General features: G+C 38.0%; 1 protein-coding gene across 2 annotated transcripts in view; it reads right to left on the bottom strand.

The window, feature by feature from the left end:
- Window positions 1-15,410, bottom strand: part of LOC140726749 (PC3-like endoprotease variant B) — a 753,656-nt gene that overhangs the window by 208,614 nt on the left and 529,632 nt on the right. For both annotated transcript variants that reach the window (XM_073043532.1, XM_073043531.1), the window contains exon 13: window positions 6,920-7,033. In XM_073043532.1, the coding sequence (XP_072899633.1) occupies window positions 6,920-7,033 (114 nt within the window). The remainder of the gene's footprint in view (window positions 1-6,919; window positions 7,034-15,410) is intronic.

Raw genomic sequence — 15,410 nt, 5'->3', positions numbered from 1 at the left:
TCAAAATTTGCATATGAAACAAAGGAGATAGCATTGGATTTCCAAAGGGCATGCAAGGACTGGTGAAATACACAGACACCTTGCTAACAGAATTTAATACAGAGAAGTTTGAAATAATTCCTGTAGGTAGGAAAATTGAGCGGAAGCAGTAGAAACTAAATTGGCAAAATTTAGCTCAAGAGCATGGAACCGTGGCAGTATATGAATTTGCAGGCTATGTCAAATCCAGTAGAAGACATAAAAGATTCGCAAAAGGACGGATAGCTCTAAAGATAGAAAAGGCATGATATATTTGAATAAAACATTGCCTACTTCAGTTGTAGCATTGAGATTAATTCTGGGTACAACTATTTAGGAAGGATTTCAAGATCTCAGGAAAGCTATGAGAATGATGAGAGTGATAAAAGATGGCAAATTGGAGAAATGAAAATTGTTCTTCTTAAGCAAAGAAGCTGAAAAGGAGATTTGATAGATATTATCAAGATCGCTCTGTAGCAGTAAATAATTACCAGTGGCAGAAGATCAGGATGATCAGAGGACATCAGTTGTAAAATTTGAACACATTTCTTTTTAATGCAGCAAAAATTATTCTGATTATAAATGCACTGACTGAAAGGGAGCAAGCAGTACTAAAAAAAAACTTTCAAAAGGGAATTGGATGGGTACTGGAATCTGAAATATCTGCAGGAGTATGGGCAAAGATTAAGGGTCTAGAATCATTTGGATAGTTCTCTGAAATACATGCAGGGAAGGTGGGGTAAATTGTCAATTTGCATTCTGTATCATTCTAAGATTCTGATCTACCAAACAAGAAAATTTAAAATAATGCACAAAATATTACAGATTTTGATTTTCTCTTAATATTGAATTTATGATTTCTGGTTCCTTGCTGGCCAGTCATCTGAGTTCCCTATTGACTCAAACAGCTCCCCTGCCACAATCTTCTTTCAGTTCACCATTGATCAGCAATTCCTAGCAATTTCCAACATAGTTACAATTGAATGAGGTAGACCAAATTGTGAATCCACATCAGTGAGACCATACCTATTTGAAGATGAAATACCCAAATTGGAGGCATTCAGATGACTTCTGAACGAAAAATATATACATGAAAAAATCAGGAGATGCTGGAAATCCAAATCAACACACACAAACTGCTGGAGGAACTCAGCAGGTCAGGCAGCATCTGTGGAAAAGAGTACAGTTGATGTTTCAGGCCAAGGCCCTTAATCAGGACTGGAAAAAAGTTGAGAGGTCGAGCAAGAAAGTGGGGGTAGGGGAGAAGGAAGACAAGTTGATAGGTGATAGGTGAAACTGAAGGAAGGGGAGGGGTGAAGTAAAGAGCTGGGAAGTTGATTGGTGAAAGAGATAAAGGGCTGGAGGAAGGGGAAATCTGAAAGGAGGGGACAGAAGGCCATGGAAGAAAGGAAAGGAGGAGGAGCTTCAGAGGGAGGTGATGGGCAGATATGGAGATAAGGTGAGAGAGGAAACAGGAATGGGGAATGATGAAGCATGGTGGGAGGACATTAGTGGAAGTTAGAGAAATTGATGTTTATACCATCAGGTTGGAAGCTACCCAGACAGAATATAAGGTGTTGCCTCCTGAGTGTGGCCTCATCGCGACAGTAAAAATAATACTTTAAAATAATACATGGAAATTAACTGAAACATTAAAATTAAGCAAAATAAAGGAAAAAACACTTAACTGTACTTGCCTTTACAAACAAGTTAGTGATCCATTTCATGTGAACATGACTGAGCCACCCAAGTCAGTCACAGCTAAGGAGTAACTGAGGAACACTATGCAAAGTGCATCCAGCTCCTCAGATTAGCAAATCAATGATGCATTCAGCAGCAAAGCGGGAGGGAAGAAACACCAACATCTGACTTCCAGCTTGTACCTAACAACCATATTTCAATGCTCAGGCAGAGAGATCAGGAACATGATGGCCTGTTCACTTCAACTATCTGGTGGTTCATGACAGAACTGTTGTCTCATGTACAGCACAATCTCATCTTTCATATTATCAATATTGCTCAATTATTTCTTCATTAAAGTGATTACAATATAGTGTGATAATCAATGATATGATTTAATGTTCAACATTTCTAAAACCTAAGGCATTTAGAAATTACAATGACATTTTTATAACAAAAATAGTAGAAATAGGAGCAGCCCATTAGTCCCATGGGCTTGTACCACCATTTAATATAACTGCAGTTTATCCTTTAGCTTAGTGCCACTTTCCTGCACTAATTTCACATCCATGATTCATTCCTTCAGTATCAATAAAAGCTATCGACCTCTGCCTTGTACATGCAAAGTGACTAAGCCTCTCGAGTTCTTTTAAGTAGAAAAATCCAGATATTCACTATTCTCTAAGTGAAGGAATTCATCTCTGTCCTGAATGGCTGACACTTAATGTTGAGATTGTGAGTGCTTGTCTAGACATCCCACCCAGGAGAAACATCACCTCTACATCTACCCCATCAAGTTCCAGAAGAGTTTTATATTTCACTCTCCTAAACTTGCTGGAATACAGCATGAAAATAAAAATAATTGCAGATGCTGGAAATGACAAACAAAATCAGAAACTGCTGGGAACATTCAATAGATCAGTTAGCTTCAATGGACAGAAGAACAGAGGTAATATTTCAGGACAAACATCATTTATCATGTTTCCTGTGACAAGGCTTGAACTTAAATCAAAATGCATAGGTTCAAAAGAGGCCGTAGAGAGTCTCTGCCAGCTCCATCTCAGGCACAAGTCTCCCCACCATTGACAACTTTGAGAGGAGATAACTCAGGAAGGCGGCATCCATCACTGAGGACCCTCACCATCTGAGACCTGCCTTCTTCACATTGCTAAAGTTTCAATTTGTCAAAATAATGCCCTTACTTCCTTAGAGGTTTATGGAGATTCGGCATGTCAGCAAACACGTAGGTATATTTCTATAAACAAACAATGGAACTATCCAGAGTGGCCTGGTATATCCATCACAGCCTGGTATAGAACCACCAGTGCCCAGAATGGAAACAACCCAGTACATCACAAGGAAAGCCTCCCATCATTGAGCATGTTTACAGGAAATGCTGCCATAAGAAAGCAGCATTCATCATCAAAGGCTCCCACCATCCAGTCCATGCTCTCTTCTTGTTACTACCAACAGGCTGGAGGTACAGAAGCCTTAAGTCCCACACCATCAGGTTCTGGAACCGTTATTACCCTACAACCATTAACTCCTGAACCAGCAGGGATAACCATTCTAACCTGATTCTACAGCCTGCAGGCTCTCCTTAAAGGGACTTTTACAATTCATGTTCTCAGCATTATTTTTTATTTGCACAGTTTGTCTTATTTCATTATTCTTTGTTGGTGTATAGTTTTTTTTGTAAATTCTATTGGATTTCTTTATTTCCCTGTAAATACCTGGAAGAAAATTAATCTCAAGGTAGAATATGGTAACATATAGGTGTTTTGACAATACATTTTACTTTGAAGATGCATACTCAGTGTTTTAGAAACAGCTGCTTCGCCATCATCATAGATTTCTGAATGGTCTACGAACCCATGAACATTACCTCACTATTTATTTATTTTAATTTTAAACTTGCAGCAATTTTTTTTTATAGCTTACACTCTATTGCTGCCACAACCAACAAATTTCATGATATATGTCAGTGACAACAAACCTAATTCTATTCTGATTCTGAACTTGGTTTCTGTATTCACAGATGCTGCCTGGCTTGCTGAGTACAGCATCTTCTGTTCTTGTTTAAGAGAATACAGGTTTCCCCCGCTAGCCAAAGGTAGAGCGTTCCTATGAAACGGTTTGTAAGCCAGAATGTCGTAAAGTGAAGAAGCAATTACCATTTATTAATATGGGAAAAATTCGTGAGTGTTCCCAGACCCAAAAAATAACCTACAAAATCATGCCAAATAACAAATAAAACCTAAAATAACAGTAACATATAGTAAAAGCAGGAACGATATGATAAATACACAGCCTATATAAAGGAGAAATACTTCTATGCAATCATTGCAGCACTGTGGTGCAGCGAAAATCTCACTATTTAGCAGAAGCAGTCTCACCGGAAGGAATCTCTCCAGTAACCTTTAAGCTATGAAGCTGCCAAATCAGACCAAATAACACATAAAAATACACAGCCTATATAAAGTAGAAATAATGTACGTACAGTGTAGTTTCACTTACCGGAATCGGGAAGACAGCGAGCACACTGATGATGGTGTGTTAGGCTGAGTCGTCGGAGGTTGGGGTGCTCGGCAATTTTTTCCAATAAATTGCAGTTTTGTTACAGTTAAACACTTGCTTATATGAATAACCACCTTCCGTAATTATTTTCTTCAGTTCTGCTGGGAACTTTCCAGCAGCTTCAGTAGCAGCCGAAGCACTCTCTCCAGTAGACTTTAAGCTATGAAGCTACCCTTGCCTCAGAAACTGATCAAACCACCCATGACTGCCTTTAAACTCCACTTTCACAACATTTTCATCACCAGCGTCCAGTGCTTTCTGTTTCAGCTTATTAAAAAGACTAACTAATTTCTCCTTAAGTATAAGATAACTTAATGGAACACCACGCTTTGTACAGCCATCAATCCACTCAAGCAATAGACTTTCCATTTTATCCATCATTGGATGCCAACTAAGAGAGACCACTTTGCTACAAGCAGAACCAACAGTAATATCGGCAGCTTTCAAGATTCTTTCTCTGTGCGTATAAATATTGCGACTGGTGGACGCAGACAAGTTCAACGTGCAGACAATGTCCTTACTTTGTTCACCACGATCGAAACGCTTAATTACGTTCAGTCTTACGCTAAGCGTAACACCCTTATGAGCTCTTTTAGGCTTTTCCGATACCTTAGAACTCATCTTGCTAACGGATGCACAAAATAAATCGACATGAAGCACAGATGCTCACAGGCACGTGTTTAAGCTAGAATGCAGTTCCGGGCGAGGAGCTTGGCTGCCTTTTATCGTAACAGTGAAAACACCTTCTGTGAGCGAAAACAGGTAACTAATATAGGTCTTTCGTAACAGCGAGATGTCATAGAGCGAATGTTCGAAAAATGGGGGCCACCTGTGTAAGCCCACTCTGCCGACCCTCCCATCATGTGGCAAACACTGTCATGCCAAGAATCAATTGGTGAACTTACATGCCTTCTGTCACAGTTACTTATTTCCTTAGGAAGGGAATTCCCAAGCTTTGCTACCCTTTCACTGAGGAATTTGTTTCAATTTCTCTTCTGAAGAGTTGTCCCATTAGGATAATAACTATCTAAAAGAAGCTTAGCATCTTCTGCCATTAAAGTTTCATATTTTTCAATAAAATCATCATTCAGTCTCATAAACTCAAGATGGTATGGGAACAACCTGCTTTTGTCTCCTTATAAGACAAGCGTAACATCTCAGGAATTAAAATCTAGTGAACTTTTCCTACACCCCCCACTCTCTTCATCACAAATAGATCTTTGTTAGGGGGACTAGACCTTTACACAATATTCCTGAAGTGGTCTCAGCAGGGCTCCATGTAATTAAAACAATACATTTCTACTCTTCCACTCAAATCCACTTTCAATAAAAGCCAACAAACTCTTTGCCTTCCTAACTGCTTGCTGAAACTGCCTATTAAAAGTTAGTCATTCACTTACAAGCAGAAATCAAGTCCCTTTGAACAGTAAAGTTTTTGCCAAATAAAAAAAAGATCACTTTTAATTTTTCTCTAACGAAGTGGATGACCCAGTATTTTCCCAAGTTCTGCCATGTCAGTGCCCAGTCACCTATCTTGACTATATCTTCCTGATGCTCCTGAACATCCTCATCACAGCCAACACCTTCAGCTACCTCTGTATCATCTGCAGACAGCATTATATAGCATATAGCATTTGATCACCTTATCAAAATTACAGGTGCATTGTGCCCGGGTTTCAGCATTGAACTCTGCTTGCCCTGCTAGTCACACAGTAGTTCCCCAACCTGAAAATGATTTGTGTGTTCTTTCTGTTTTCTTTTTTTTTAATGATCTTGAATCTGCATCCATAGTTAGACTTCATGTCATGTGCTCTGATTTTGTTCAACAATTCTTTTCTGCGCTACCTTATCAAAGGCCTTGACAATGAATATACTGGTTTGTCCCTATACTTTCCATTGTTTATAGCTTCTAAAAACCGCAACACGTGTGTTAAATATGAGTTTCTTTTTTAAATCCACATTCACTTTGCCCAGTCCTCTTGTTACTTTCCTAGTTACTACTTCCTTAATTATAAATTGCCTCATTTTTTGAAACACTAATGCCAGAATACATGCTTTATTGTTATTTTCCCCTATTCTTCATAGAGCTACTTTTAGTAACAACACTTGAATGCTTCAGTCTTCATATCCTGTATGACCGGCCTGAGATTCCTATTGTGATAGTGTAACTTTCTCCTGATGGTAAATATCTGTGTCACAGCCTTCCATTGTTTAACCCATGGGCAATGAGAAATGAAAACCAGTCACTTCTAGTCATAAAGCTAAAACATATGAGCATAGTTAAATCTAACGAAAATCATTTTGGATCTGCTGCAGGAAATAGTTTCATTCACAGACAGAAATCTTTAATAATTTCAACAGGAAAATATGTCTAACATTGGAAATCTAAGCATTTTAATCAAACATATATCCAAATGTAGATAACACTTGCAATTAATAGAGAAAACAGTTATGTTGCTTCAAGCAGCATTGAGTACTTTTTCCCTTTATTATTTTGAATTTATGATCCAGGGCATTTTTGATCTAATGGTATTTTTTCACTATTGTCATCTCCAATTCAATCAACCAAATCTGATCATATTGCTACTCCTTATATATGAGGCACAACTCCACAAACAAAATCTTTCATGAATTGCTTTCTTACTTGTGATGAACATGGTAGCCTGCTCCATTAATCTTCCAGCCTTCGTTCATGGGGTCAGTGATTTTGCAGGTTTGAACAATCAGGTGCTGCACATCTCGCCATGTGAGATTAGGACTAAATAAAAAGAAAATTGTAAACAAACTGAATCATATTACTCTGGTATAGAAGAAATGGATTTAAATTGTCAGCTTCAGCTTTCCATCTTCAATCTACATTATCCTGCACTCGTAGTCACATGGAAGACAAAGAATAACTCAGCAGTGTATACAATTTCTCCAGATGAAGAGTAGCAGATTTACCACTAGACTGACTGCTTTTAACATTTTTGATTGACTCAAATATAAATGTTTGTAATAAAGTTTCTTTTAATCTCTCAGCTCCATCAAAGGCTCTAGCCTCCCCATCATCAAGGACATCTTCAAAAGATAATGAAGGACTCTCAACACACAGGACATGCCCTCTTCTCATTACTACCATCAGGGAGGAGTACATAAGCAAGAAGATGCATACTCAACATTTTAGAAAGAGCTTCTTCCCCTCCACTATTATATTTCTTTACCCATGAACACTACCTTGCTATTTTGCTCTCTTTTGCAATATTTATTTTTATATGTTTTTATTATAATTACATAATTTTTATGTATTGCACTATTGCAAAACAGCAAATTTCACAATATATGTTTGTAATAATAAACCAGATCCATTAAAATATTATAGCTATTTGCTTGGGAAGAGATTATTCTAAAATTCTATTCTCTCTGCTATCTAGTATCCTTTGGTGTGAGGGATGGACTGGTATGCTGTTGTCAAGAACATACTGGTTGCATGAGATTTGCTCAAAAATAAAACATTACTTTACTAAACATGCACAATATTGAAAGAGATTGCCGAATTGCAGTATATATTATTTGCTTATCCTTATAAATACCAATGTTTTACACAGCTGTTCTATATTTTAAGGCTAAGCTTGGTTAATGTAAAACTTGCTTAACATTCTTTTATTAAAAATTACCAGTTACATGAGAATTCCAGATGCCCAAATCCAGATAAACAAGAGTTTACTGTATTTATATACTTCAGTAATTTTCTTATGTGCCCTGGATTCTCTCTTGTTTCTGGTAATCGTTAATGGTAGAATGTGACCTTATTATTGCCACATTTTCTCCGTGACCATACTCCTGGACTTAACTGTTTGCAGTGAGAAAACTGCTATAGATTTTGGACTGGTACCAAAATTAATCTTCCAGCATCACCCTCTGCAAGGATAAGTGTGACTTTCATTTTCAGCTAAGGGACATGTAATGCTATATGTTCCATGACTTGCCTGCTGATAAGGCCATAACCAACACTATGAATGAATGAAAATTTCTCACATAATAATGCAGCCCATGTAAAGAGGAAAACATGGCAACATAATATTATTTTAATACAGTATTTATTCAGCAGTAAATATGCATCTCACCGAGCCAGTGCCATTGTGGAAACAACAAAACATCACATACACGAACATTCACACACAAAGACAACCTTTGCTAATTTTAAACTGCATTTGTCGTACACAAAGTTAAACATTCATACTTATTTGCATGCATTTAATGGGATAAACTGGTGAACCTATACCATTTCAGTGTTTATCCAAAAAGAGAAATGACTGTCCTATAGAGTGATGGAACACTACAGCACAGAAACAGGCCCTTTGGACTTTTAGTTCATACCAAACTATTAATCTGCCTAGTTGCATCGACCTGTACCTGGACCATAGCCCTTCATGACCCTCCTATCCATGCGCCTATTCAAAGTTTTCTTAAATATTGAAATTGAACCCACATCAGCTTCCACTGGCAGGTTGCTCCACATTCTCACTACCATCTGAGTGAAGACGTTTTCTCTCTTGTTCCCCTTTAGCATTTCACCCTTCACCCTTAACCCAGGACCAGTGTTTCTTCTAAGCTGCTTGGGTGCGTTGCCACACAGTAACAGAAATGCTCCTGTGCACACACCCTTCATTACTGCACAGCTGGAATTTTCTTTTCTATAATATTAATATAGTTGTGAAATTTTGCTAATGTAATTTTGTAATTAGGCTGGCTGGTGGTGTAGTGGCATCAGCGTCGGACTTTGGAGCGAAGGCTCCCCAGTTCGAATCCAGCCGGCTCCAGAAACCTGGAGAGGGATGGGCTCCGCCAGGTTTCAGACGCACAAGACATGCCGTACGATGAGCCAAAAGATCGGTGCAAAAAGCTTGTCATGATAGTGCTCCGACAACTCCACCAGGAGTTAAGAGTGCACACACACACACACACACACACACAATTTTGTAATTATGATGATATAATATTGAACTGTATGCTAATATAATTGTGAAATACCCTGTAATTAATTGTGTTAATGAATATAATTCATACATTTTCTAAATAATAAATTACCTAAACCTTTACTTTGAAACATTTCAGTTTTAACACATTTATATTGACAGCGTTTCATGATAAAACACTATTATAAATTGTAACAGTAAACACAGAATGAAAGTCAGTAGCTATTGTTAATAAATTGCCGGCCACTGATATGTTGAACTATATGCTTAGAAATGAAGAATTTAAAGAATTGTCAATTCTGCTTGACATCGTTGGACCACTTCAAGCTTCTAGTCCTGACTGCAAACAAAATGCAGTTTTATGAATTTAATCAAATATAAATCCAGAAACAGAATAGAAGTGGAACATTTGAATGATCTAATGAGGATCTTCCATCTGGATGCAAAATTAATCTGACAGTGTTAATAGACAACGGATTTATAATAAAGTTCTGCTCCGTTTTCAGGCTTTGTAAAATTTTCCTGCTTAGAGCAATGGTTAGTCTGTGCAGCTGTATCAAAAATTAGAAGGAATTTTGCCCATGACCTCTAGTTCTAGTCTCACCCAACCTTAGTGGAAAAAGCCTGCATACATTCACCATATTTTATCCCTCATAATTTTGTATACCCCTATCAATTATCTTGGCAATTCTGGACAATGTTTTTCACCCTCTGCATGCCACCTTGGCTGAACAGAGGAGCACTTTTAGTAATAGACTAAGACAACTGCGCTGCTCCACAGAGCACTATGTGAGGTCATTCTTACCCTCGGCCATTAGGCTCTATAATGAGTCAACCTATAGCCGGGGAAGTAATGACCTCCCTCCTGTTGGATGCTTGTGGTAACTTATTTTTTATTCTTTCTACCTCTCTTCTAATATTTGTATCTGTGCACTTGTAATGCTTCTGTGACACTGTAATTTCCTTTGGGATCAATAAAGTTTCTATCTATCTATCTGTCTATCTATCTACATTATTATCCAGATTGTTGATATAGATGACAAACAGCTTGCAACACACCATTAGTCACAGGCCTTTAGTCGGAGAGGCAACATTCTACTACCACTCTCTGGCTTCACGGGAGAAGCCAGTTTCTAATCCATTTCACTATGTCATCCTGAATGCCAAATGATTGAATCTTCTTGACCAATCTCTCATGTGGAACTTTATCGAAGGCCTTGTTAGAAAGAGCAAAATATAATATAGATTCCCATCACACAGAAACACATACTCAGGTACTTTATTCCACATTTTGACCTAAATGTTAATTTTGGGACCCAGTGTTGGCATTAAACCGTTCTGCATCAGGCATACTAAAGATGGAGGTAGAGATAAAGGTTCCTCTTCTTCATGATTAAGGAGAGAAGAATCACGATCTTACTTCTTAATATCACAATAATAATAATAAATGTTTGCATGTTTTCCCCATATGTCTTTGCAATGAAAACAATACCCAAGTGCAGTCATGACAGAAACTGCATAGTTTTGATCTGTGAGCTTTAGCAGATGTAATAAAATATAACCTGCTTTTTTCCCTTCATTTTTTATGATATGCTGACTGTGCATGAATTTCTTTCTCAACTTTCATTGCCCTTGAGAATATGACACTGGGTCTTCTTTGTGAATAGTTGCAACTTATGTGTTGAGGGTGGTTTCATGGTGCTATTCAGTAGGTTTCAGGGTTTTCTCCCAAGAGCGAAGAGACTGAATTAAATGTCCAAGACAGATAGAGAAATGGCGATTATCAGAAGTGTATACTGTTTCCTTACGCTTGTCGACTTAGGAGGATGTGAATTGCTGAACCATATCATTTGGGTAGCACACATTATAACAAAGGTGTACAAATTGAATAGGGCTGGTTGGAAGGATTGTTGTCATGTCACTAAGCTCTCGATCTCCCTTCTGTATTCTCTGACACATCACCATTTTAGATACGGTCCACTATGGTGGTATCATTTGTAAACTTATAGATGGATTTAGAGCAAAATTTCATCATACAGTTGTGAGTGTACAAAGATTAGAGTAGGTAGCCATATTGGGCACCAGTGTTGAGGATATTCATGGCGGAGGTGCCACAGCCTATCCTTACTGATTGTGCTCTTTTGATCAGGTAGTCAGGGATCAACTTGCAAAGTGCCATTTTGAATTCCAGGTTGAGGAGTTTGGAGATGAGTTTGCTTGGAATATACAGTAAGCAGTTTATTTACTTCATTATAATGGTTATGATTATTTCCTATCTATTGAGATGTTGAATTAACATTAGCTTTGATCTTGGTTTACTCATTTATTTTTCTTTTAGTTATTTAAACCTACTAGACTAGTTTTAAATACCATTGATGATCAGAAACCTTTCAAAACATGAGTTGTCAAATACTGTTGGGTTGTTCTGGGGTTGGAGCTTCGGCACCTAATACCTGAGATGTGCCTGCTTCACTTCCCAGGTATGTGGGGCTAGCTCAGTTTGCTCCATTTTTAGAACAGTGTAATATGGACAGGAGGGCACTGCTGCTGGTTATTCTGCTCTGAGGTTCAGATACAGAATGACCCAGACTTATTTATTAAAATGCATTAGAGAGCTAGTAAATAATTGGAGCATTAAAATCAAATTAAACAGATACAAAGAATAAATGAATTTTTCCTTCCTGCTTTCCAGCTTAGGAATCCTTAATCTACCTTTCCAATTCCATCCTGCCACAGAGTCACAGAGGTGAATTCCTCAGTGTGATACTCAAGAACCCCAGCATGGTTAGGCTCTGTTGCAAGATTGCACAGTTGCTTATGTGTTATTTTTTCATGGCAAAGAGGCTATTCAGCCTATCATGTCCATGTTGGACTCTTGCAGATTAATCCTATCATTTGCATTCCCTTTCTTGTATTTCCTTATGGCTTTGTATCTTATTCTCTCTCGCATGCCCATCCACTTCCCTTTGAATCTTTTGCCGCTCACCCATATTACCATCTTCAACATGACTTTGGCATGTGGGAGGAAACTGGGGCACAATGTGGAAACTCAACTTTGCATGGATTTCATCCAAATGCAACATAGATCACACCCAAGGTCAGGACTGAACCAGGATCATGAGCTTTGAGGTAATAGCACAAGATGATGTGCTACCATGCTTCACATAGCTTATCTCAGATTGACAATGGCACAGTGTAAATCTGGGATGCATTGAACGACTGAGCCCTTAAGGCTCTCACAAGAACTATTGGTTATGATCAGGTCAATATGGCACATTATCATTTTGGGGTATGCCTCAGGTTATGAAGAACATCTTACAAACCCATTTAAGTTTCTAAAAGAAACTTAAGGATTTTATTTTTATTTGTCAACTCCATTAAAAAAATATAAATAAACTTTTCCTGGAGTTTACACTCATTATTATCTTTCAACTGGGATCTGTACCATTACTCAGTAAAACATAACCAATCAGCAGGTAGGGACCAACCACTATAAGTAAGCTTTGCTGCACAGGTCGCTTTCCACCACCATTAGTAGCAACCCAATTTATGAAACCATTAGTGACACTTTCTTTCCTGCAGATAAAAACAGTCAAAATTATCTGGCAGCAATTAATCTTAATGGCTGTGTGCAGTAAACAGCAATGGGCTAATTCCAGTTCTGTCAGTCCCATCAAACAATCCCACATTAGGCAGGTTTTCACTGGTCCATTAAGGAAATTCAGTACAACAACAAATCTGGTGCTGAAGGCACTGAGCATTACTACAGTGATCTTCTGAAACCATCATTATCTTTTAAATAGTATATCCCCAGTGTATTATCATTGCACTCTACATTAGAAATACTTTGATTAAACTCCCCTAATTCATAACAGACAGCTGCAAACCATTTAAGCAGTTAATCTCAACACAACGGCTATTGAAGAAATATAACAAATGAAAGCTGTAAACTCTAAATCATTACTGCAGCAATGACTTGTTTTTGTTATAGCAAAGGGCTCACTTGAGAGGGTTTTTGTTTGTTAAGAAGAATTATATAGTGCATGCATTGTCCTTGTGTAACCGTTTTTTCCTTCTCACATTTAATAAAATTTCTCTAAATCGCAATGTGTTCAATTGATTAGAAATGTTATTAATACTGCACCACTAACATTTGGATATCTATTTCATTAGGAAATGATAATTATGAATACCTTTCCCTTCCAATGTTATATTTTGAACTCCTTGGTTAAAAAAAAGGTAGCCAAGAACTAGAGACGTGTTTCAAACCAATTTCCATACACAATGCCAGCCCTACTGAGTGGATCACAGAAGTGTTTCATCCAGCAAGTTGAAGAGTATTTCTTCTAAGAGATTTCACTTGCTTTGAATAGAAATAGCAAGAAAAAGACATTTACCTCTGAAAAAAAGAAAGACTCCCATTTATATAGGGCTGTTCCATTTGTTTTTGGATGTCTCAATGAGCTTTAAAGCCAAAGAAATACTTCTGAAGTATAAGCATGACACCATATTGGCAGTCAATTTCCTGAAACAAGCTCCCATTAAGAGCAGCGTGAGCACATCCAGATAACTTTCCCAGATGTACTGATCGAGAGATAAATACTAATCAGGTCACTATGGATAATTTTGCTGCTCTTCCTCAATATAGTGCCACTGGGATCCTATCCATTCATGTTAAAGAGCAAATGGAGCCTCAGCATTTCAATAGCATTGCCTAAGTTCTGCAATGGAGATTTTGGTGGTTTAGTCTTTTGGAGCAGGACTTGAACCCATTACCTTAAATCACTGGAATTAACCGAAGAAACAAAACCTTGCCATTTATGAAAAAAATAAACACTTGGTATTTCTGAAACTTGCACAGTCAAATACTTTGGGATTCATTATTTTCTCTGAGTGTGTAATATTGTAACAGTTAGGATTAATGCAATTACTGCCCTTACCCACATAAAGGTGTTGCACTGTTAAATAGTATTTCACATAACAGCTATTTATTGCTGTGTATAGTTTGCCCACTTTATTGCCTCCCACGATCAGAATGTGAGCACTAAAGTCTTCTCTTCCGGCCTGCTGAAGTTCCTAAACGAACTCCCATATCTGCCCACCATACTCCAGGTTCATCTCTGTAATTTCTCACACTTCTAAAATGGTAAAACTGCTAGAAACAACTTCTCCTCCTCTCCCCCATCTGCATTCTGTAAGGATCATTTCTTCAAAGCACTCTGTATGAACTTCCCATTTCCGCTAATAACCACTCCCCCTCACATGGCATCAAACAGATGAGATGTCACATCTGTCTCTTTATCACCTCCCTCTCACCTTTCAACATCTGAACAACAGTTGTGAAGTTATGCTGAAGTTGTACAAGACATTGGAGAGGCCTAATTTGGAGCATTGTATGCAGTTTTCATCATCTACCTGCAGGAAATATGTAAATAATATTGAAATAATACAAAGAAAATTTGTAAGGATGTTGCCGGCACTGGAGGCCCCAAGTTACAAGAAAGATTGAATAGGTTAGAACTTTATTCCCTAGAACGTAAAAGATTAAGAGGAGATTTGATAGAGGTTTACAAAATTATCTGGGGTATAGATAGGGTATATGCAAATAGGCATTTTCCACTGAACTTGGGTGAGATAACAACTAGGGGCTCATGGGTTAAGGGTGAAAGGTGAAATGTTTAAGGGGAACATGAGGGGAAACTTCTTCACTCAGAGAGTGGTGATAGTATGGAATGATCTGCCAGTGCAAGTGGTGGAAGAGATTTTGATTTCAATGATCAAGAGAAGTTTGGATAGGTATATGGATGGGAGGGGATGGAGGGCCAGGTTCCGGTGTAGGTTGATGGGACTGGGCATTTGAAGTAGTTCAGCACAGACTGGATGGGGTGAGAGGCCTATTTCTGTACTGTAGTTTTCTATGGCTGTATGACTCTAATACTTTCCAGATGAAGTAGCACTGATCTACAAGAAAGCCAAATGTAAATTGGACAATGACTTTGCAGAATGGCAGCATTCAGTCTGCAAAAATGATCTGAAGTTTCCAGATACAATTCTCTGTGTCATTCCCTCTCAAACTTCTGTAATTGGCCTTCTACAGTTTTAACAAAATGCAATGTAAGCTTGAGGAGCAGTTTCTTATCTTCTCTATTGCCTTCCAGGCTCAACACTGAGCACAAC

The sequence above is a fragment of the Hemitrygon akajei genome, chromosome 4 (assembly GCF_048418815.1).
Source record: "Hemitrygon akajei chromosome 4, sHemAka1.3, whole genome shotgun sequence".
NCBI classification, from domain to species: domain Eukaryota; kingdom Metazoa; phylum Chordata; class Chondrichthyes; order Myliobatiformes; family Dasyatidae; genus Hemitrygon; species Hemitrygon akajei.
Note: the sequence above shows the minus strand (reverse complement) of the source record. Positions and strands in the feature narration are given on the sequence as shown.